At 38.5% G+C, this 25018-nt stretch overlaps 2 protein-coding genes across 12 annotated transcripts in view; both read left to right on the top strand.

The window, feature by feature from the left end:
• The window catches only part of LOC101118373 (ankyrin repeat domain-containing protein 26-like), a 73993-nt gene that overhangs the window by 30543 nt on the left and 18432 nt on the right, over nt 1-25018 (top strand). For 7 of the 11 annotated variants that reach the window (XM_060397244.1, XM_042230452.1, XM_042230450.1 and 4 more), the window contains 9 exons: nt 9345-9499; nt 11393-11563; nt 13340-13373; nt 13671-13806; nt 15480-15693; nt 16402-16585; nt 17205-17342; nt 19536-20492; nt 22060-22212. In XM_060397244.1, coding sequence (XP_060253227.1) covers nt 9345-9499; nt 11393-11563; nt 13340-13373; nt 13671-13806; nt 15480-15693; nt 16402-16585; nt 17205-17342; nt 19536-20492; nt 22060-22212 — 2142 coding nt within the window. The remainder of the gene's footprint in view (nt 1-9344; nt 9500-11392; nt 11564-13339; nt 13374-13670; nt 13807-15479; nt 15694-16401; nt 16586-17204; nt 17343-19535; nt 20493-22059; nt 22213-25018) is intronic. The other 4 variants (XM_060397245.1, XM_042230451.1, XM_042230449.1 and 1 more) reach the window with 1 other exon arrangement.
• LOC105603753 (ornithine decarboxylase-like) lies at nt 561-9372 on the top strand. Its single transcript, XM_060397248.1, is given in 3 exon segments — nt 561-1257; nt 1259-1297; nt 1299-9372. Coding segments are annotated over 3 exon segments (1329 nt in total). The 5' UTR covers nt 561-781; the 3' UTR covers nt 2113-9372.

Raw genomic sequence — 25018 nt, 5'->3', positions numbered from 1 at the left:
CCCGGACCTAGATACATGTAGAGAGAAATCATTTCCAGTGGTTCAAGGTTTTCCATTGAAATTGTCAGTCAGTGATGCCAAGATGAAAGATTCATTCTGTCTGTGATCTTGGCATAATTGATTAGGAATGTACATTCAGGGAGAGAGTGGGGTCATAGAATCAACCCAGTTACCTATTAAGAGAATTGAAGCTTCCAGATTGGACCTTTCTTGTTAGGGCACAAATAATAACTTTCTAATTTATCTCATTTTGGGGTGATACATCAGTAAATATTACTAAAAATGCTTTATGCACTTTCATTGGTAGATATTAGAATATAATATAACTGAATGTAGGGGCTTCCTTGGTAGCTCAGCTGGTAAAGAATCCACCTGCAATGCAGGAGACCCCAATTCATTTCCTGGGTCAGGAAATTCCCCTGGAGAAGGGTTCAGCTACCCACTTCAGTATTGTTGGGCTTCCCTGGTGGCTCAGATGGTAAAGAATCCACCTGCAGTGTTCGAGCCTTCTGCTCCCTCGGGGTCCTGGGGAGAGCGGCTGACGGGGGCGGCGGCAAGCGCGTTGTCTCCATGGGGTTGGCCCGCCGCGCCCCTGCGCTCTGAGGTGGACAGCAGATTGTGTGTTTATCGAACATTTCCACTGCTGTACAGAGAGCACACGCATCTTCGGTGGACTTGGAATTCCTGGAGAATTGCCTTTGTGAAAAGTTGGCATAATCCCTTTAAATTCCATCTCTTACATTTTCTACTTTGTTGTGTCTCAAAAAGACATCAAGAGACCATGAACAGCTTTAGTAATGAAGAGTTTGACTGCCATTTCTTGGATGAAGGCTTTACTGCCAAGGACATTCTGGACCAAAAAATTAATGAAGTTTCTTCTTCTGATGATAAGGATGCCTTCTATGTTGCGGACCTGGGAGACATTCTGAAGAAACATCTGAGATGGTTGAAAGCTCTTCCTCGGGTCACCCCCTTTTATGCAGTCAAATGCAATGATAGCAGAACCATAGTGAAGACACTTGCTGCCATTGGGACAGGATTTGACTGTGCCAGCAAGACTGAAATACAATTGGTGCAGAGTCTCGGGGTGCCCCCAGAGAGGGTTATCTATGCAAATCCATGTAAACAAGTGTCTCAGATTAAGTATGCTGCCAATAACGGAGTCCAGATGATGACTTTTGATAGTGAAGTTGAGCTGATGAAAGTTGCCAGGGCACATCCAAAGGCCAAGTTGGTTTTGCGGATCGCCACTGATGATTAAAGCAGTCTGTCTTAGTGTCAAAAAAACCAGCATGCTTAACAAAAGAGCTAGATATTGATGTCATTGGTGTCAGCTTCCACGTGGGAAGTGGCTGTACTGATCCTGAGACCTTTGTGCAGGCCATCTCTGATGCCCGCTGTGTCTTTGACATGGGCGCTGAGGTTGGTTTCAACATGTATCTGCTTGATATTGGTGGTGGCTTTCCTGGATCTGAGGATGTAAAGCTTAAATTTGAAGAGATCACCAGTGTAATCAACCCAGCACTGGACAAGTATTTTCCATCCGACTCTGGAGTGAGAATCATAGCTGAGCCAGGCAGATACTATGTTGCATCAGCTTTCACGCTCGCAGTTAATATTATTGCCAAAAAACTTGTATTAAAGGAACAGACAGGCTCTGATGATGAAGAGGAGTCTAGTGAACGGACGTTCATGTATTACGTGAACGATGGAGTATATGGCTCCTTCAACTGCATTCTTTACGACCACGCGCACGTGAAGCCTCTTCTGCAGTATTATTCATCCAGCATCTGGGGACCGACCTGTGACGGCCTGGACCGCATTGTTGAGCGCTGTAACCTACCTGAGATGCATGTGGGCGATTGGATGCTCTTTGAGAACATGGGTGCTTACACTGTTGCTGCTGCTTCTACCTTCAATGGATTCCAGAGACCCACCATCTACTATGTGATGTCAGGGCCAACGTGGCAACTGATGCAGCAGATCCGGGCCCAGGACTTCCCGCCCGGAGTGGAGGAGCCGGACGTCAGTCCCCTGCCTGTGTCCTGTGCCCGGGAGAGCGGCATGAAGCGGCACTCGGCAGCCTGCGCTTCCACGCGTATTAATGTGTAGATACCACTCTTGTAGCTGTTAACTGCGAGGTTAGCTTGATTTAAGGGTTTGGGGGGGACCATTTAACTTAATTACTGCTAGTTCTGAGATGTCTATGTGAGTAGGGTTGGCACAGGTGCACCAATGTGGAAGACTGGGAGATGGGGTCACACTTATCTGTGTTCCTATGGAAACTATTTGAATATTTGTTTTATATGGATTTTTATTCACTTTTCAAACATGCTACTAAAGGCTTCAACTGCTGAGCAAGCGTTTGTGGCTTGTGTATCAGCAGGGTGGGCCAGAAGCTTAGTGTTGTGACCGGTTTTAACAAAAAGGAATAAAGGATCTTGACATAAAAAAAAAAAAAAAAAAGAATCCACCTGCAGTGTTCGAGACCTAGGTTTAATCCCTGGGTTGGGAAGATCCCCTGGAGGAGGGCGTGGCAACCTACTCCAGGATTCTTGCCTGGAGAATCCCCATGGACAGAGGAGCCTGGTGGGCTACAATCCTTAGGGATGGAAAGAATCAGACATGACTGAGCACACACATAAGTGAATATAACCAGGTAATACGTGTTGATGAATAACACTATCATAATATATAATTTGCATTAAAATTTAGGGATTTGTTCCTCTTTCTGATTGTTGTTAATTTGATTTTGGCTCCTAGTAATATAAAGTTTGTCTGTTTTGCACTTATTAGTCCTTAAAAAAAAAGATCTTACAAATGTGCTATAGGGACTCCATATTTAAGATATAGTGAGGTGAAATATTTTTAAGTGAGGAAGCCTTTATAACATTAAAAATCATCTAATTAATTTTTGGTAGATTTAACATATATGAATTACTTAATTCAAACAGTGATAAAACTGGATTTGTGAGTTCATGTTTTTCCCCTATTTTAGGCTAAGGCAAGTTATTTTTCACTTCTTACTTGTGATCCAGTGATTTGTGAGTAGCTAAGCATAGATTAAGAAGTTTAAGAATTAAATTTTAATAAATTTTAGATTTCCAACATGGATACTTTAGGATATTTTTAATGACAAATACATGTACTCCCTTCCCTTTATGTATTTAATAACAAATTAATAATAATAACAATAAAATAAAAAATAGAATAAACAATACAAAACAAATTTTAAAAATAAAAAATTTAATAACAAATACATGTACTCCCTTCCCAATGCATGCATAAGGCTTCCCTTGTGGCTCAGCTGGTAAAGAATTTGCCTGCAATGCAGGAGACCTAGGCTCGATTCCTGGGTTGGGAAGATCCCCTAGAGAAAGAAAAGACTATCCACTCCAATATTCTGGCCTGGGGAACTCCACGGTCTGTATAGTCCATAGGGCTGCAAAGAGTCGGACACAGCTGAGTGGCTTTCACTTTCACTTTCACTTGTACTCCCACATATTCTTTAACCATCACGTGAAGATGTTTCTTTTGAGACAGACTTTTCCATTGTGTTGTTTACTAAAATGTAGTAAGTTTTGACACCTGTGATTTTGTCGCATAGGTAATATAAACTCCTACCCCCCAAAAATTAAGTGTTTATCTCCAAAGGAGAAAACTGAGTTTTGAGAGGCTGTGAGATTTTTCTTCCTTCCAGTAATAGGTTTTTAAATTTCTTTGTTTACTTGTTTGCTCTTTTGTGTAAGAGGTGCCTTGACTGAGTTTTAACAACAGACAAAAATCTGTAGGTATTCTCCTTTAAGAAAAAGGAGATCAGCCCTATCCCCAGCTAAGGCATTAAATTACTTGGGCAAAGTCACGCTTTTAACTTATCTGCTGCTGCTACTGCTGCTAAGTCACTTCAGTCATGTCTGACTCTGTGCGACCCCATAGACGGCAGCCCACCAGGCTGCCCCATCCCTGGGATTCTCCAGGCAAAAACACTGGAGTGGGTTGCCATTTCCTTCTCCAGTGCATGAAAGTGAAGGGTGAAAGTGACTCTTCGTGACCCCATGGACTGCAGCCTACCAGGCTCCTCCGTCCATGGGATTTTCCAGGCAAGAGTACTGGAGTGGGGTGCCATTGCCTTCTCCATTTAACTTATCTATTCATTTGATAAATTCATTTGGTAATTTATCAGATTCAAGGTTACAGAATTTTATCATCTCTTTTGGTGCCATAAAATGCTAGGGAATGCCACTTTAGGGGCTTTGAAGAAATCATTTAGTTTATCTTTGTGTTTGATGTTAAGAAGGGTTCTAATTTCATTCTTTTACATGTAGCTGTCCAGTTCTCCCAGCACCATTTATTGAAGAGGCTGTCTTTGTCCCATTGTATATTCTTGCCTCCTTTGTCAAAAATAAGGTACCCATAGGTGTGTGGGTTACTGGTTGGGGCATCGACTTGGATAACTGTGATATTGAATGGTTTGCCTTGGAGACGAACAGAGATCATTCTGTCGTTTTTGAGATTGCATCCAAGTACTGCATTTAGGACTCTTTTGTTGACCATGATGGCTACTCCATTTCTTCTGAGGGATTCCTGCCCTCAGTAGTAGATATAATGGTCATCTGAGTTAAATTCACCTATTCCAGTCCATTTTAGTTCGCTGATTCCTAGAATGTCAACGTTCACTCTTGCCATCTCTTGTTTGACCACTTCCAATTTGCTTTGATTCATGGAGCTGAAGTTGAACGGTTTTATGAAGACCTATAGAACCTTTTAGAACTAACACCCAGAAAAGATGTCCTTTTCATTATAGGGGACTGGAATGCAAAAGAAGGAAGTCAAGAAACATCTGGAGTAACAGGCAAATTTGGCCTTGGAATCCAAATGAAGCAGGGCAAAGACTAATAGAGTTTTGCCAAGAAAATGCACTAGTCGTAGCAAACACCCTGTTTCACCAACACAAGAGAACACTCTACACATGGACATCCAACACCAAAATCAGATTGATTATATTCTTTGCAGCCAAAGATGGAGACGTTCTATACAGTCAACAAAAACAAGACCAGGAGCTGACTGTGGCTCAGATCATGAACTCCTTATTACCAAATTCAGACTCAAATTGAAGAAAGTAGGGAAAACCGCTAGACCATTGAGCTATGACCTATATCAAATCCCTTATGATTATACAGTGGAAGTGAGAAATAGATTTAAGGGCCTAGATGTGATAGATAGAGTGCCTAATGAACTATGGAATGAAGTTCGTGACATTGTACAGGAGACAGGGATCAAGACCATCCCCATGGAAAAGAAATGCAAACAAGCAAAATGGCTGTCTGAGGAAGCCTTACAAATAGCTGTGAAAAGAAGAGAGGCGAAAAGCAAAGGAGAAAAGGAAAGATATAAGCATCTGAATGCAGAGTTCCAGAGAATAGCAAGGAGAGATAAGGAAGCCTTCCTCAGCTATCAATGCAAAGAAATAGAGGAAAAGAACAGAATGGGAAAGACTAGAGATCTCTTCAAGAAAATTAGAGATACCCAGGGAACATTTCATGCAAAGATGGGCTCGATAAAGGACAGAAATGGTATGGACCTAACAGAAGCAGAAGATTTTAAGAAGAGGTGGCAAGAATACACAGAAGAACTGTACAAAAAAGATCTTCACGACCCAGATCATCATGATGATGTGATCACTAATCTAGAGCCAGACATCCTGGAATGTGAAGTCAAGTGGGCCTTGGAAAGCATCACTACAAACAAAGCTAGTGGAGGTGATGGAATTCCAGTTGAGCTGTTTCAAATCCTGAAAGATGATGCTGTGAAAGTGCTGCACTCAATATGCCAGCAAATTTGGAAAACTCAGCCGTGGCCACAGGACTGGAAAAGGTCAGTTTTCATTCCAATCCCAAAGAAAGGCAATGCCAAAGAATGCTCAAACTACTGCACAATTGCACTCATCTCACACTCTAGTAAAGTAATGTTCAAAATTCTCCAAGCCAGGCTTCAGCAATACGTGAACCGTGAACTTCCTGATGTTCAAGCTGGTTTTAGAAAAGGCAGAGGAACCAGAGATCAAATTGCCAACATCTGCTGGATCATGGAAAAGCAAGAGAGTTCCAGAAAAACATCTATTTCTGCTTTATTGATCATGCCAAAGCCTTTGACTGTGTGGATCACAATAAACTGTGGAAAATTCTGAAAGAGACGGGAATACCAGACCACCTGACCTGCCTCTTGAGAAATCTGTGTGCAGGTCAGGAAGCAACGGTTAGAACTGGACATGGAATGACAGACTGGTTCCAAATAGGAAAAGGAATACGTCAAGGCTGTATATTGTCACCCTGCTCATTTAACTTATATGCAGAGTACATCATGAGAAACGCTGGGCTGGAAGAAGCACAAGCTGGAATCAAGATTGCCAGGAGAAATATCAGTAACCTCAGATATGCAGATGACACCACCCTTATGGCAGAAAGTGAAGAGGAACTAAAAAGCCTCTTGATGAAAGTGAAAGAGGAGAGTGAACAAGTTGACTTAAAGCTCAACATTCAGGAAACGAAGATCATGGCATCTGGTCCCATCACTTCATGGGAAATAAATGGGGAAACAGTGGAAACAGTGTCAGACTTTATTTTTTTGAGCTCCAAAATCACTGCAGATGGTGATTGCAGGCATGAAATTAAAAGATGCTTACTCCTTGGAAGAAAAGTTATGACCAACCTAGATAGTATATTCAAAAGCAGAGACATTACTTTGCTGACTAAGGTCCGTCTAGTCAAGGCTATGGTTTTTCCTGTGGTCATGTATGGATGTGAGAGTTGGACTGTGAAGAAGGCAGAGTGCTGAAGAATTGATTTTTTTGAACTGTGGTGTTGGAGAAGACTCTTGAGAGTCCCTTGGACTGCAAGGAGATCCAACCAGTCCATTCTGAAGGAGATCAGCCCTGGGATTTCTTTTGGAAGGAATGATGCTAAAGCTGAAACTCCAATACTTTGGCCACCTCATGTGAAGAGTTGACTCATTGGAAAAGACTCTGATGCTGGGAGGGATTGGGGGCAGGAGAAGAAGGTGATGACAGAGGATGAGATGGCTGGATGGCATCACTGACTCGATGGATGTGAGTCTGAGTGAACTCTGGGAGATGGTGATGGACAGGGAGGCCTGGCGTGCTGCGATTCATGGGGTTGCAAAGAGTCAGACACGTCTGAGCGACTGAACTGAACTGAGGTGTGTGGATTTATTTCTGGACTTTCAGTCTTGTTCCATTGGTCTATATTTCTGTTTTTGTGCCAGTACCATACTTTCTTTATGACTGTAGCTTTGTAGTATAATCTGGAGTCAAGAAGGTTGATTTCTCCAGCTCGATTGGATTAAAATGGATTAAAGACCTAAATGTAAGACTAGAAACTATAAAACTCTTAGAGGAAAATATAGGCAGAACACTCGATGACATAGATCAAAGCAAGATCATCTGTGATCCACCTCCTAGAGTAATGGAAATAAAAACAGAAGTCAACAAGTGGGACCTGGTTAAACTTAAAAGCTTTTGCACAGCAAAGGAAAGTATAAGCAAGGTGAAAAGACAGCACTCAGAATGGGAGAAAGTAATAGCAAATGAAACAACTGACAAAGGATTAATTTCCAAAATATACAAGCAGCTCATACAACTCAATACCAGAAAAAACAATCCAATCAAAAAGTAGGCAAAAGACCTAAATAGACATTTCTCCAAAGATGACATACAGATGGCTAACAAACACATGAAAAGATGTTCAACATCGCTCATTATTAGAGAAATACAAATCAAAACTACAATGAGATGTAACCTCACACAAGTCAGAATGGCCATCATCAAAGTCTACAAGCAATAAATGCTGGAGAGGGTGTGGAGAAAAGGGAGTGCTCTTGCACTGTTGGTGGGAATGTAAATTGATCCAGTCACTATGGAAGACTGTATGGAGATTCCTTAAAAAACTAGGAATAAAACTACCATATGACCCAGCAATCCCACTCCTAGGCATATACCCTGAGGAAACCAAAATTGAAAAAGACACATGTATCCCATCATTCATTGCAGCACTGTTACTATAGTTAGAACATGGAAGCAACCTTGATGTCCATTGATAGATGAATGGATCAAGAAGTTGTGGTTCATATACACAATGGAATATTACTCAGCCATAAAAGGGTATGTACTTGAGTCGGTTCTAATGAGGTGAATGAACCTAGAACCTATTATGCAGAGTGAAGTAAGTCAGAAAGAGAAAGATAAATATCATATTCTAACACATATATATGGAATCTAGGAAAATTGTACTGGAGAATTTATTTACAAGGCAGCAGTGGAGAGTCAGACATAGAGAATAGACTTATGGACTTGGGGCAAGGGGAAGAGAGGGTGAGATGTATGGAACGAGTAACATGGAAACTTACATTACCACATGTAAAAAGATAGCCAATGGGAATTTGCGGTATGGCTCAGGAAACTCAAACAGGGGCTCTGTATCAACCTAAAGGGGTGGGATGGAGGGGGAGATGGGAGGCAGGTTCAACAGGCAGTGGGTATATGTATAACTTTGGCTGATTTATGTTGAGGTTTGACAGAAAACAACAAAATTCTGCAAAGCAATTTCATTCAATTAAAAAATAATTTGAAAAAAAGAAAAAGACAAAAAAAATCATTTAAGCTTTCTTGGTTTTACTCCTATTTCTGGTAAATAATGGGGCTAAAATAGATAATTATTTCTATACCCTCTAGCTATAAAGTTTGATGGTTATTGAATGTGGGATTGGGAAGCATTATTTATATTCCAGAATTCCACACTAACAACTCATAAGTTTCACTCTGCTCCTTGTGTTTTGGTAAACTTTGGTTCATATATTTTAGTGAACACCATCACTTTTTTTGTTATATCCTGGATCCAAATGAACAAAGAAATGTAAAAGTCATTGGGGAAAGAATAGCTTTAGTGTTTTTGAGGCACTAAGGTGTCACATCCTCTAAATCTGGCTGTTTAATGGAAAATTCAGGTGGTAAACACTGAAGAGGACAGATTTTGTGTGTTTTGTCCTTTTAGTTCTCTGTCTCTGCCAGTTAGATGGGGAAGACTGGGGATGAATAATTGCATCATCTTAAGAAAGCCTTTTTTAAATTTTGGGAATTTTGTTTCTTTTCATCAAACAAGAAGAAGTAGGATTTACAAATATTTCAGTGACTTGTTAGTGATAAAGTAAGCACAAAAAGATTTTTTAATCACTTAAAATCAGGCCAAACAATAAAATTAATGAAAATAACCCCCCAAAAAGATGTTTATCATTAAGTAACAGAATTTCTTAGTGTCAAACTTTCATTAAAGGTTGAAGAAGAAAAGAAGAAGCACAAAAGTAGTGAAGTGGAAGAATCAGACGATGTCTGTGATGCTGCTGATGAGAATGGATTGAGTCAGCAGAGAAAGAGTGGAGGAAACAGCAGTCAGGAGTTTGCTGCTATGGGGAATGAAGGTTCTGATAGGTAAGCCTATTTAACAGCAGGCCATTTGTTATTTTTCTGTGAAATAAGTTTGGATGTGAGAGTTGGACTATAAAGAAAGCTGAGCGCTGAATAATTGATGCTTTTGAACTGTGGTGCTGGAGAAGACTCTTGAGAGTCCCTTGGACTGCAAGGAGATTCAACAAGTCCATCCTAAAGGAGATCAGTCCTGGCTGTTCATTGGAAGGACTGATGTTGAAGCTGAAACTCCAATACTTTGGCCACCTGATGCGAAGAGCTGACTCATTGGAAAAGACCGTGATGCTGGGAAAGATTGAGGGCAGGAAGAGGAGGGGACAACAGAGGAGGAAGTGGTTGGATGGCATCACTGACTCAATGGACATGGGTTTGGGTAAACTCTGGGAGTTGGTGATGCACAGGGAGGCCTGGCATGCTGCGGTTCATGGAGTCGCAAAGAGTCGGATACGACTGAGTGACTAAACTGAACGGAACTGGAGTGAGCTAATGGTTGTGATTATCACATTTTACATTTTGCTAAGGATATAGTTATTTTTATTTTTTTGTCCTTTAGACATAATACTAAAGTTAATTTCTTAACATACCACCATATTAAAGTGTTAAGAGTATCCTGAATTTGACTGCCTACTTGCCTTTACCAGTGTGTGGTATATTTAAATACATTTTATGTCACTACTTAACATCTTTTCATTTCAGTTTGAGGACTTCTTTCAGCATTTCTTATGAGACAGGTCTAGTGGTGAGGAACTCCCTCAGCTCTGGTTTTTCTGGGAAAGTTTTTATTTCTCCTTCAGTTCTGAAACATAACTTTTCTGGATAGAGTATTCTTGGTTGGCAGGTTTTTTTTTCTTCTCATATCACTTTGAGTATGTCCATGGATGGAAGCCAAATTGTTGTTGGTGGCAGGGGAACTGATGAGGTACTGGTCTTTCAGCCATAATGCTGAAATCACCCCATCATGTGGGTGGTTTAAAAGTAAACTGCCTCGCCACCCCCGCCGCCCCATCAACTATTTCCTTGATTTTTTCTTTCATGGTTGATGTGCTGCATGTCATTTAAAAAGTCACCCACGTTAAGCATTACTTTTTTTTGAGTGTTTTTTTTTTTTTTCTCTTTTTGGCTGCGCTGGGTCTCTGCTGCCGCAGTGCCCGGGCTTCTCAGTGTGCTGGCTGCTCTTGATGCTGAGCGTGGGCTCTGGGGTGCTGGCTGCAGTAGTTGTGCAGCACGGGTTTAGTTGCCCCGTGGCATGTGGGATCTTCCTGGACCAGGGATTGAACCAGTGCCCCCTCATTGGCAAGCAGACTCCTAAGTACTGGACCATCAGGGAAATCCCTAAATTAAGCATTATTGTATTTAACAGCAAAGCAGAAAATATAGTGTAAATCTAATTAGGACTCCCATGGGTAAGAATCATTGTGTTTAGGCAATGGACTCCAGGTTTCCAGTGTAGCTCTTGAGATTCTTCCCAATGTCTTTCAAAGATGCACCTCCCTGCTTTCTTTCCTGTGTTTCGTACTTTTCCTTCCAGGTTCCTAGGAAATAGCCTAGATGCCACATGCCTGTGTGCTCCGTATTCTAATCTCCAAGTAGAATGATTTTCTCCCGTTTTTCTTCTTTGTAACCTTCTCTCTTCACTTCTTCTATAAAGCCTTCTTTATTTCACTGATAACTTTCATATATCAGCTCTTACTTATCACATCATATCATAATTGTATATCTGTCTTTGAGGCAAGAATTTGTGTTTTCTTGCATATGGTTGGTACTTAATAACTATTTTGTGAATTATTTGATGATTTAAGATGGGTAAGAATAGGAATTTTACAAGAATTGTTTTTCTATTCTTTATCAGTTGAATTATTAGAAAACATTGGCTTTTTTGTGGATTTTTTTTTCAAGTAGCGATCCTGGGATGCATAGGAAGGAAATAAAGAAAAAGGACACTAGCAAATGGACACCAGAAGAATGTGTGATTGCACCAATATTTGAAAAGACTGATTCACTGACTGGTGGTCTGCTGCATGTTAATGATGACAGCGTTTTAAGTGAAGTGGATCAGGATGATGACAGGTAATGTCTACAAATTCTTTATTTCTAGAGGAAGAAATAAGCACTGAATACTTCTGGAAATGGAGCAGCATAATATAGTGTACAGGCCAAGACAAGAGATTCCTCAACTGTAGTGGCCAAACACTGCTGAAAGATTAAAGTGAGGACCAGTGCCTTTGGCCAGAAGTTGTTTCAGTAAATAGTCTCCTTGAAAGCTGGGCTGTAGTGAATACATATAAACAGCCCTGTAGGGAATATTTGCTGGGACAGGCAATAGACAACTAGATGGTAACTGAAGAGGAATGTGGAGTTCAAAGGAGTTTCTTATTTTATGTTAAGATGGGAGCTTTTAGAGTATGTGTGCTGTTAGAAATGAGCCAGCAGGGTACTTGTTTATTGAGTTTAATCTTGTTTGCATTTCCAATATTAGAAAGCTTATCGATTGTATGACATTATCTTTAAGCTATTACAGTATACTAATTGTACATAATACTTCTGTTACATATATATAGTTTTATGGTAAGGGCTTGTTTGTTGGTTCTGAAGTGTAATATTCCTATGTAATTTCATGTGTGGAAGATTAGTTCAGTTAATTCTATCCTACATAGATTTAAAAAAATTAGATAATCATGAACTTGCAAACACTTAGGCTATACTGAATAGGATTTGATCATTCCTTGATGATTCTAGTTGATAGTAACATCGTGAGTAGCTATGATTTTGTAAGGTACTCTGAAACATTACATCGTATCAATGTCGTAGTTGTTTATAGATTCTAAGGAAAAGGAAAAAAATTTGTTTATATTCAACAGAAAAAAAACTACTAACCATCTTTCCCAAATTATTAATTTTGGTTTATAAAGTTCTAAATTAGAAAAACTATGCTTCTCATAGTAAGAGTGTTATTAACACATATTGTGTGCTCAATAAGTGTGTATCAGATTCATGAATAAACAGCAGAATGCTTGAATGAATGCCTACTGATAAACTTCTTTATAAAAGCAAGTGTTTAGTGACAGTAGATTTCCAATATTGCCTACCTCTAAAGTCTTTTTATTTTTTGAGAAACATGTGTTAAGATTCAGAAATTATTATTTATAGCTATAACTGGACATGGAATAATAATATAGATTCATTTGCTATCGTATTACTTAAGGAGACTTACTTAAATATTACTTTCTCGGCATATTTTTGAACTGCAGTGTTGAAGCCAGATTTCCTGAGTTTGAACTCTGGGTCTGTTGGTGACCTGCTGTGTGGGCTTGGGCAACTTACTCAGCCTTTCTGTGCTCCGTTTCTTCCTATGTAGAGGACCTAATGTATTACCTATCTCCCAGAATGTTTGTGAGGATTAAAATGCCATTAAGACATAGAAAGTGCTTGTAATAATGCATAGCAGTTGCATAGGAAGTCCTCAGAAGGCTAATGTCATGGTTATTAAAAATGAGTTTCTTTCTTATAAGGACTTAAGGAATACTTCCCAGATAGGTTTTATTGCTGTAAAACATAGTTCTTATTGAAAATAACAACTGCAAGAAATCCTGGTATACTGGTTCCCTTCACATAATGCAAGTCATGTTATGTTTTTCCTTTTGTTTGATCTAAATTAAATACTTTATTAGTTTTATAAATGTATTTTGTTTGTCCTTTAATGTTAGTCTTCTTTATTGTTTTAATCCTTTTATAAAAAATTGCTTACCAATGCAAATGCAAAGATTTTATATAAAAAACAAAGTTTATGTATTTGTATTTTTAAGTATTTAATATTAGCCTGAAAAGAATCATTTGTTTTTTTAGGCCTGCAAAGAAAACATCTAATGAAAATAACAAGGTATAGTCGAAAAGTTAACTATAAAAAATATTTTCCTAGTAAAAAATAGTTTGTAAAAGGAATAGTAGCAAAATATAAAATCTTCCTTTGTTGTAGAGACATAGACTTTGACAACTTAATTTAGAAACAGTACATTTATAACTAAATAGGATAACTAGTTTTCCTTTTGATAAAAAATCTGTCCTTTTAAAAAGTGTCTGTTTTTGCTTTAATGAAGAGATATTTATCACCGTTGTATAATTAGTATGTTCTATAAATATTTTAAGGACATTATGAAATAGTATTATTTATGTGTAGGTCAAAGAACAAATTAATTCTGTGGATGACCTTGATGACTTAACTCAGTCATCTGAAACAGCTTCCGAGGATGGCGAGTTGCTTTACTATAAGAATTCCATGTTGCTAATCGAACAGCTTGACACAGCGTGTAAAGGTAGGACTGCAGTGTAAATATAAATACCATGCCTGTGTGTGGTGCAGTAGTGATATATGCACACCTTGTCTAGTACTGCTCTGGAGCCAGGGATATGTTACAGTGCTGTGCATCTCAGAAGTAGGTTCTGTGTTAAAAGAACAGGAATGTGAGTGTATACTCTGCACCACAGGCCTATGATCCTTCTCACTCGCTGTACCTTCTATTGACTCTTCTTTCCTGTGCCTTCACCCAAGGTCAGGTTAGCATCACTTTCCTCCTAGAATACCTGAAATAATCTCAGGACTTCTTTCCCTGCCATTCTACCTCCCGGAACCTCAGTCCACATAGCAACTATAATTATTATCTATTTTTAAAAATTCAGATCTCATCATGTTACCCCTTTGCTTAAAGCCCAACTGTTGCTTCTCCTTGCTGCATGGTTAAAGGTCACAATTGTCTAGCTTCATCTTGTTTTATTTTTTACCCTTCTTTCCACATGAATTTGAGCATCAGCGTGTCAGTTTCCTAAAATGTCTGGTGGTCTTACGTTTTCATTTTCATTCAGTTCAAAATACTTTGTAATTCTTCTTTTCATTACCTCTTTGATGCAAGGGTTATTTAGATCCATGTGATTTAGTTTCCAAATGTTGAGAGTTTTCCAGAGATCCTTCTGTGCTCTTGCTTCTCATGATTTGTTAGGTGCATCCAGAGGGGCCCTGGGGCTAGGGCTGATTATTTCCTGCCTTGGAGGCAAGACCTTACTGACTACCCCGTTCATTCTACTGTAAGGAGGTTTTTCCAGCCTGGCCCATGAGAATAGATAGAATTTCCGGGACTGAGTGAGCACCAGTCACAGGTTCCAACAGTCTTTTCAGATGGTTTCTCCCTGGTCTCAGGTGGTTTCTCCCAGATGGGCGCTCTTCGTTCCTCTGCTGAATACCCGAGGGGCTCCTCCTCAGATCTGCAGGGTCCTTTTTCTCTCTGTCCCACTCTCTCCTCTCTGTGATTCTGATCTATGATCTCTGCCTACTTTGGTTTCACCAGACTGTCAGCTTCATCACCTCCTGTCAGGGAGTCTGGCTGACTCAGCTTCTGTTCCTTCTCCCTGCATCAGGGCCTGGAAATTCTCTCAAGGCAGTGAGCTGGGGCGTTCCTTAGGCTAACCTGGTGTGTTTCCAGGATCATTGTCCTTCACTCCCTGAAGTTCTTTGTCATGAAAATCATTGTTTAATGCATTTTGTCGACTCAGGAAGGTAAATTGGTCGCTGTTCACTCTGTCTTGTTTAGAAACATTCGGCAGCTGGAGACTGTCCACAGGGCTGGTCCTCCTGCTCTGCTTCCTCCTTCCTGCTCATCCTTCATTTCTCAGGGTGACATCTCTTCCCCAGGGAAATATTTCCTGGGCCCAATCCATGTCAAGTTCTGCGATCATAGAACTCTCTTTTCTTAGAGTATCCTTCTGAGTTCATAATTATTTTATTTGTCTTTCTCTTCTACTAGACTTCAAGCTAAACAAGAGCCAGGGGAACCTGTTTTATCTGCAGAGCTTAGAATAAAGTCTTCCACATTATAGACACTTAATATTTGTTCAATGTGTGGATGCGTGAACGTGAAAGGCACAGTCCTTTATACTCAAAAATTACTCACATAAATTTTTTTTGGTTTTTATCTTTGTTTTCTTCATCATGCAGATTCTGTTAGCTTGTTGAAAATCCGGGATACAATTCTTTCGTATGAAAGATTAGTAGAACTTAAAAAAAGCCACTGTGAACTGCTTAGAGGAAAGATTAAAAAAATGGAAAGGAAGGTTCGTGGGCTCCAGAAAGAGCTGTCAGAAACAAAACAAGTGAAATCACAGTTAGAGCATCAGAAAGTGGAGTGGGAACGAGAGCTCGGCAGCTTGAGGTACTGTACATCTCGCTTTTAAAGAAATATTTGAACTATTGTTTCCTTTACTACTGCACAGACGTAGACGTGTTAGAAGGACTAACTTATCCTCTAGGATTTTACAGGGGAGAAAGTGTTACTAGTATTGTGGAGTGTGAAATTCATGGAAATAATATAGCAGGTTCTTGACAGTGAATGCTTCTAATAACTTAATGTATGTTTTTCCAAATCATCATTTTCATGACCATTCAGAAGTCCACCATAATGGAAACCTTATTAATTATTTAGCAAATTGACTTTCATTTTTTTTTCACTTTTCTGTATTATATTTAATACTACAAGAAATGGTTTTTCTACAAATTCATTTCTACCTTTCTAATTATTTTGAATACATTTTCTTTAATAATATCGTATTATTTGGTCAAAGTATGAGAATTTAAAAAAAGGTCTTTGATCGATATTTCTAAACTATTCTTAAAGAAGTTTATATTACTTTACGTTCCCATGCACAGATGTATGTATACAGTAGTCATTTTCTCAAGATATAAGAAAAATGTATGCAGTTTTATTCTTAACCCTCTGCATGAAAACTGTGAGAATTATTAAGTGTTTTTCATTATATTTTCCCCCATTTTACTATTTTAAACATTATGTAGAGGGAATGAAAGTTATTGTAGCAGTGAATAATCTCATGATTTTCTAAGAAGAGCTGTATAAATTTTGCAGATTCACCTTAAAGCAAGAAGAAGAGCAGAGAAGAAGTGCTGATATGTTGTATGAAAAAATGAGGGAGCAGTTAAGAAGAAAAGAAGACCAATACAGTAAAGAAGTTGAAATGAAACAGCAGCTTGAACTCACTCTCAGAGCACTGGAAATGGAACTGAAGACTGTGAGAAATGATCTGGATCAGGTAGAGCAATCGTCGGTGAAATTTTCAAATTTCTGACACTACGTTGTCAATATTATTTATAGTATCCCTTTAATTTAATATGTATTTTTAGGTTTAAAACAAAACTGTTATCTTAAATATGAACTGTGACATTTAGAGCTTAAGTTATTAATCTCTTGCCATTCTTGGCTTCTAATAGATGCTCAGTGTATGTTTTCTGAGTGGAGGTAATGGACATAAATCAAGCTTAATCAGTAACATAATGATTGGCATTTTTGACACATTAGGCAAAGTAGTATTCTTAATCCCAATCCATGTATTAATTTTGGCTTTTTTATGTTAAAATACAGGCTAACTTGCGTTGACACTGTGAAGAAACTACTTAAGTGCTTTGTAAAGAAATTTTCCTTCACAATACTATGTCTGCCTAATGTTTTTGCTCTGTGATAAATTTAGCAAGCATTTAAATTAAGATCTGAGTTATTCATAGGGGAATAAAGATCCTTGTGCTTAAAAAGGCTACTTCCTTTAAACAGGTTTTTTTTTTTTTTTTTTCATTTTAAATTCTTCTCCTAAGCTTCTAACTTTTTCTTTTTTTTAAAATGGTATGGGCCCCAAACTTCATATAATGTCTCTCCAGGTTACAGAAGAGCGAAATGACACTCAGAAGCAGCTTTCTCGAGAACGGAGTGCCAGAATCTTACAGGATGGGATTCTGGCCAATCACCTTGCCAAACAAAAGGAGATAGAAATGGCTAATAAGGAAGTGAACTCTGAGGTATTTTCTGTAGTCATTTTCAAATATGTGTGTATGTCTCTGTGTAAGTATGTATTTTAAAAACCAACACTATATATCATAGAAAGTGTAGAGGACTTTGAAAGCCTATATATCTATGTTTCAAGGAGGGAAACATTTTCCATCTGTTGGATAAAGTAATATTTGTAATTCAAATCCATTTGTCTGCTGCAGATAGGTAGTGACATACGATGGCCTCATCCAAGGAGAGGCCTTGAATATTTTGCATAGGAATTGATCTCAAAGTTTTTGCGACTACCTTAGAAGAGCCAGCACCCTGATTGTGGTTTAGGCAAGGAAGACCGTGTGTGGTCCCCCATCGACTGCGCTACCGACCAGGTCCCTCTGCTCTGGAGTGAGCGTGTCGGTCACTCCATGCACGTCGTCACCTTCAGTGTCTGAATCAGAGCCCGTTCTTGGCTCCACTGTCATTTCTTTAACCAATACCCTATCAATGGCCTTTTCACATCATTTACAGGTTTTCAGTTTGTAAAAACTGTGCCATCAGTTGTTAAAACACTTTTGAACACTTTAAAAAGTTGTTTCGTTAGAACAAACTTATAAAAGTGCCCCCTCCCTCTCTAAAGAAAACACACTTTTGCTACTAACAGTAGATATTCTGGGTTTTGGTAATGATGTCACTTCCTCGATTGATCACTAGGTTAGTTATCACTTCCCTGATGGTAAGGTGGAAACTACAGGCAGTTCAGAGGCCACATTTTGGATGTCATTCTTCTGCTTGTGAGAAAATGAGCACTCTGCTCTGTGAGTGTCCTGTTTCAGTACAAGGAACTTTTGAAAACAGTGATAGATATGCCATAATATATATTAGTGATGATATTGTGTCTTTCATTGTATTTCCCGCATCTTACTATTTTAAACATTAGGAAGAGATAATGAAAGTTATTGCTGTAGCAAATAATCTCATGATTTTCTAAGAAGAGCTCTCTGCATTTTGCCTTATTTACCATTAGTGTGTGTATCATGAGTGAAATAAGAGGCTCACTTTGTATGTTTGTACTAGAGAAGTAATTGTGGTTTGATGTAAGAGGACTACTGGAGTCAGAAGACCTGGTGAAAAGCCTGCAGATTCTTTATATTTTTAACTTCTTCCTTTCCAGAATTATAGCGAATGAGTTAATTGATGTTTGTAGAAGTGCTTAGTATAGTTATCGATAGGTATAATTCTTCTAATTGACTGTTAAAATGTAAGAAAGATAGCATAGTCTCAAAAAAGTTTTTTTTTATGAAATTTAGTCTGTTTAAATATATAGAGAGCTACAGCTCTTACTGTGAGGTAGTTGTATAGGTTAGGTATCAGATGCAGTGTTTTTAAAGCTAGCAAGTAGTGTTGTTTATTGAATTATAGTTGATTTACAGTATTGTGTTGTTTCAGGTGTTCAGCACAGTGATTCAGCTATATATGTATATGTGTGTGTGTGTGTGTGTGTGTGTATATATATATATATATATATATATATATATATATATCTTCTCCAATACTACAGTTCAAAAGTATCAATTCATATATTTCATATATGCTAGTGTGTATATATTAATCCCACATCCTAATTTCTCCCTTCCCATGCCTCCCTTTCGCTTATAGTGACCATAAGTTTGTTTTCTATGTCTGTGAAGCTCTTTCTGTTTTGTAAATAAGTTCATTTTTATATTCCACATGTAAGTAGTATGATATAATACTTGTCTTTGTCTGACTTACTTCACTTAGTGTGATAATGTCTAGGTCCAACATCCCTGTTGCTACAAATAGCATTTCATCCTTTTTTATGGCGTAGTAGTATTCCATTGTATAAATATACCACATCATATGCAATTTTTAAGTGTAGTCAGATCTATACATCTTTTGTTTAATTCTTCCCAAGTTCGTTGTAATTCAAAGAAAAGCCTTTCCAGTTCTGAGCTTCTTGAAAAGTCTCTTGGGGTTTCTTTTTTACCTTCACCAATTCGTTGTCTTCAATTAAATTTTTGAACTCTGGGGTATTTCTGCTTGTATAAAGTCTGAGGATTGTATCGAACCTTATTTTTTCCTGTTGGAGACACACTTGGTGCAGTCTTTTCATTGAATAAACATAGAGGTTAGTCTTTCATTTCAGAGGAAATCCTGGAATGTCACTTTATTGAGTACTAGCTAAAAATCTCCTTTGTTTCACTTAGGTTTCTGTTAGTTGTGAAGAAGCAAAAGACCTGTTGCGCAAAAACCACATGCTGCAGGATGAAATTGCCATGCTAAGACTGGAGATAGATGCAGTGAAAATTCAGAACCAGGAAAAGGAAAAGAAATATTTTGAGGACCTTGAAATTGTAAAAGGAAAGAATGATGATCTTCAAAAGGCAATAAAACTGAACGAGGAAACGTTAACAAAGACTATATCCCAGTATACAGGCCAGCTTAGTGCTCTGACAGCTGAGAATACAATGCTAAACTCTAAGCTGGAGAATGAAAAAGAAAGCAAACAAAGACTGGAAACGGAAGTGGAATCCTACCGTTCTAGACTGGCTGCTGCCTCACACGATCATGATCAATGTCAGACATCAAAAAGAGACCTGGAACTTGCCTTCCAGAGAGCGAGAGACGAGTGGTTTTGCTTGCAGGACAAAATGAAGTCTGATATGGCTAATCTAAGAGATAACAGCGAGACGCTTTCCCAGCAGCTTTCTAGAGCAGAAAGTAAGTTCAATAACCTAGAAATTAAGCTGCATCACACAAGAGATTCTCTCAGAGAAAAGACTTTGATGTTAGAACGTGTCCAGAGAGACCTAAGCCAAGCAGAGTGTCAAAAGCAGGAAATTGAACACATGTATCAGAACGAACAAGGCAAAGTGAATAAATATATTGGAAAGCAGGAATCCTTAGAGGAGAGATTATCTCAACTCCAGAGTGAAAACATGTTGCTCCGACAGCAACTGGACGATGCACAGAACAAAGCCGACAGTAAAGAGAAGACGGTCATTAGCATCCAAGACCAGTTTCAGCAGATCGTGAGAAAACTCTGTTCCGAAAGTGAGAAGCAAGGTCTGATGCTGGAGGAAAGAAACAAGGAGTTAATCAAGGAATGTAATCATTTAAAAGAGAGAATGTATCAGTACGAAAATGAGAAAGGAGAAAGAGAAGTGAGTATCCAGAAGAAATTCTCAGACTTCCTGAAAGAAAGTTGAAAGTGATTCTTGAATCTGGCTGAATGTTGAATCTAGTGGAATATAAAAAATACATAGGCTGTGAATATACGATCTCTAAACCAGCCTAAAAGCACACCTTGTATCCAGCAAACAAAAATTAGACCCAAGAGCTGCTTTACTTTGAGTAGAGACATCGTATTACTTATGAAATGTTAAGAGATTAAGTTCTAAATTATTAATATAGATAGTGTTAGTGATTTACTCTTTTACTATTAGGATAATAATTTTAATCTTTATGTCACCACATTTCATTATCATGATGAAGCAGGTAAATGAGATGCTCAAACCTAAAATGAATATTTCAAAATTAAGTTTCAGTTACATGGGTTACCTTGACAGTGAATTCCAGGTTTCCCAGATGCTATATTTTATATATTGTACTTTGGCTTCAGTAGCTTGTCATACCTTTTTGTCATATTTGTTGGTATAACTTTAATTTTATTTATATCAATTTGAATTAATTTGGGAAAATTTCAGCCTTGAATCATTTATTCTTATGGCCTCTCAACTCTTTAAAGGCATCTATTTGTCATTGAATCATAATTTGGGACTCGAGTGGTGAGCTTTAGCCAAACTATTCCTGATTTAATCTTCCCACTGCTATTTATGTTATTTACTTAGAGCATTTTTACAAACAGTTTGCTCCTAATTCTCATTTTAAGGATCAGTTAGTATCATTTGAATACAAATTTGTCCACTAAAAATGAAAGATGGCAGGACTCGTGAGCAGCAGGAATAGAGTGAGTCAGGGAGAGGGTCGTAGGGGCTTTGGTCTGGAGGCAGGTGGAGGCTAGGATATCGAGGCTTCTTGAAGGCTATGGGAGCAACCTCATGTTTTAAGTTGCATTTTTCTTTTATATTGGAATATGGTTGATTTACAATTTTGTGTTAGTTTCAGATGTACAGGAAATTGCTTCAGTTATACACATATCCATTCTTTTTCAGTTCCTTTTCCCAGGTAGGTGACTACAGAATATTGAGTAGAGTTCCCTGTGCTCTCCAGTATGTCCTTACTGTTAGCCAAGGGCAAAGATGGGGAGGAGAGATAAATTAGGAGTTTGGGATTAACATAAACATGCTACTAGATATAAAATAGATAAGCAACAAGGGAATGGCCTCATTTTTCTGCTGAGGTAGGAATCTGTTGGGAAGATCTGAGCACTGGTTGGAATATGTGAAGATCTCTGAGTTAATCAAAGCTTCTAATGAAAAAGGAAAGGAAAATATTTCCACAGTGTGGAATTTTCCATCACCCTTCCCACCTACACACTCATTTCTTTCTGGACATGAGGTGGGGCCGCATCCTTTGTCTGAGTAACTTAATATCAGGAAGGCTGGAGGGTGGCCCCTTCTGTGTCTTAACCAGATTCAGTGAGGAGGAAAAAGAAGGTGAGTTGCTGTCTGTGGTGATAATTTTCAAAGTGCATATGTTGGAGTTATCTATTAACAAAATATAATAGTAAAGTGATTCGATAAACTCAATGACAGAGCATCTTATTAGGCAGCTGTGAGACAACTTCAGCAAGAACTGGCTGATACCCTGAAAAAGCAGTCTATGTCGGAGGCGTCACTGGAGGTCTTGTCACGTTATCGTGCCAACTTAGAAGTTGAGGCACAGGATTTAAAGAAGAAGCTATGTCAACTCACAAGTCAGGTGTGTATGAAATTGAATGCGTTGACTGTTTATATGTAGGATAAAGTGTTTTATGACACTCGTTTTCATGGACAGCTTTCTTTTGTATTTTCATTGCAAGTAATTTGCTACAATTTTATTATCTTTATAATGCACTCATTTCTAAAACTTGACTTTCATTCCGCCTTTTGCATTATATATTTTTTTCTTACATTATTTACCCTTAGGAAAGTTAAGAATTGTGCAGCATTCTTCACAGAAGCTGAGAGACTATTTCTTTGAAACAATACTTTTTTTGTGTGATACCTGTATTGCCATGATAAGGCAAGCCAGATAAAATCAGAGGATGTTTAATGGAATGTTTCAGGAAATTGTCATTTCTCATCTTCACTTATGTCAATGACTGTAGAGTTATATACATGTTTATTTCATGGATTTCAGAATAACTTGTGCAGAAAGGGTATTATACAGACTAGTTGAAGTTAGACATTGCCTTCTTTTCATTTTAGATATAAAGGCCTGGAGGTACTCAGATGGTGTATAGTATGTACATCCAAAATAGAGAATTAAGAAGATTATTTAGATCCTGCCATTGGATTTTTTAAAAAAAACTATTGAAATATAATTCATGTAACATATAATTCACCCACTGAAAATGTGTAGTTCACTTTATCTTAGTGTATAAAGGTGTCACCTGTGACTAATTTTAGAGCCTTTCCATCACCTCATAAAGGAAACCCTGCATCCCTTAGCCGCCCCTCAGGGCCCCCCATCTCCCTCAGCCCCAGGCAAACACCAGGGTAGTATCTATCTCGGTATTTCATATAAATGGAATCAAACAGTGTGTGCTCCTTTGTGATTAGCTTTTCTCATTTGATGTCATGTTGTTGAGTTTCATCCATGTGATAGCACGTATCAGTTCTTCTATTTCTGTTAATTGTCAAACAGTAAACGGTATGTGGCTAAGCCATTCATCCATTTACCAGTTGATGAAGCTTTGGGTTGTTTCCACTTTGAGGCTATTACTAATGCTGCTGTGAACACTGATTTACAAGTTTCTGTGTGGACACGCTTTTGTTTTCCTGTGGTTGGATTTTATCCTCAGAGTTAACTGGCTGATTTCACCTTTTCTTGGCCTTTGCTCAGATTGTCCTTTCGGTGTTCAAGTTTTGTTTTCTCTTGGGTAGTCCTCCATTTATTCAGACCTGGTGCCCAGTCTCTTCTCATCCATGGAGCTTTCCTGCCTCTCCAGTTCTCATTGAGCCTCTTCTCTTCAGGCTTTCTCATCTAGTCTGTGAAGAATATTTTAGCCCTTAATTTTACATTGTTGTCCTTTTTTTCATGAGGGAGAATCTTGTCTAAGTATACATTGGTTTAACAGGGAATATTTATTGATATGCACAATACTTGTCTGCATAAATGGAAAATATTTTAGCTTAACAATTGTTAGGACACAACTGAGTACTTTTTACCATACCAATAATTTCTTCTTGGAGATACTGGTATAGTAAAACTTTTATTAAGAAACTAAATTCTATTAGTCTAATAGAATAGAATTGTTCAGTTAAATACTCATTTTTCCCCCTGACTCAGGAAGAAAATTGTAAATTTTCCTTCCTTCATTATGAAGCCAGAAGTGGGATTTACGGATTTCTAGCCTTTCACCAACTGTGAGGTTCTGGAGTTGGCTTCTCTGCTATCCATAGCTTGTAACCTTAATTTTCTCATCCGAGTACTTGTTAAACATTAGCAGTTGCTGGGAATGAATTGATTCAGAACTTTTGACTTAGCAGTAGGGTAATATTTCCATGGCAGTGACTTCACCCTTCCTCTGATGGTCATGTAAGTTCTGTACCACTCCATCCAGGAGGTGCTATTTGCATATTAACCCGTGGTCGTTGTCCACTGAGTAGTGCAGAGAAGAAGTAAGTTACAAATTATTATAAGTGGAGAACACTGCTAGTTGGTTAGTGGAGTCAGTGAACATTTTTGAAGTACTGGATACATATGTTCTGGGCCTCATGCTCCGCCTTACTGCCACTTGCAATGACATGGAGAGTGATTTCAGTGTGACGTGTGTTGGAGACGACTTCTGTTGGCACGACATCTGCCTGATATATCAAATTGTTTTGCAGATAAAATACAGTGACCGTAATAATGCCAATTGCAACAGTTCTTATTCTGTGCCACTTGCTCTTCTAAATAGTTTATGTATGTGGTTAGTCACTCAGTCATGTCCAATTCTTTGTGACCTCATGAACAGTAGCACACCAGGCTCCTCTGTCCATGGGATTCTCCAGGCAAGAATGCTAGAGCGGGTTTCCTTCTGGCAATAGCGGAGCCATTTCCTTCTCTAAAGTACATTATGTAAACTCCGCACTGTAATCTTCCAAACATCCCACTGAGGTTGATGCTACCATTATCTCCATTTTATGGGTGGAGAAACTGAGTTACAGAAAGGGTAAGTGATATGCTCCAGAACAACGCAGCTCAGAACTGATGGAACTGTGGCACAGGCCCATGCATTCTGGCTCCTGTGTAGCTACTGCCTCTCACACTAGTTCCTGAAGCATCCGGTTGTCACCAACAGCAGTGTTAGCTCTTGTAACCACTGGAAGATCTGTGGTCATTTACATATGTGGATATTTAAAGTGATGGCCGATGTGAAGCCTGGATTTAAAAAAAATTTTGTTTACCATAAGGGAGATTTCTGTCTTTCCCCATTTGAGTAGTTTATAAATTTGTGTGTTTATTTGAGAAACTCTGATTTAAAGCATGGTTGATGTCGTGTTTGAATGCTAGAGGAGAGGTCAGTAACCTGCAGAGG

The sequence above is a fragment of the Ovis aries genome, chromosome 13 (genome assembly GCF_016772045.2).
Source record: "Ovis aries strain OAR_USU_Benz2616 breed Rambouillet chromosome 13, ARS-UI_Ramb_v3.0, whole genome shotgun sequence".
Lineage (NCBI taxonomy): Eukaryota > Metazoa > Chordata > Mammalia > Artiodactyla > Bovidae > Ovis > Ovis aries.
This window is presented reverse-complemented; position numbering and strand designations above follow the sequence as displayed.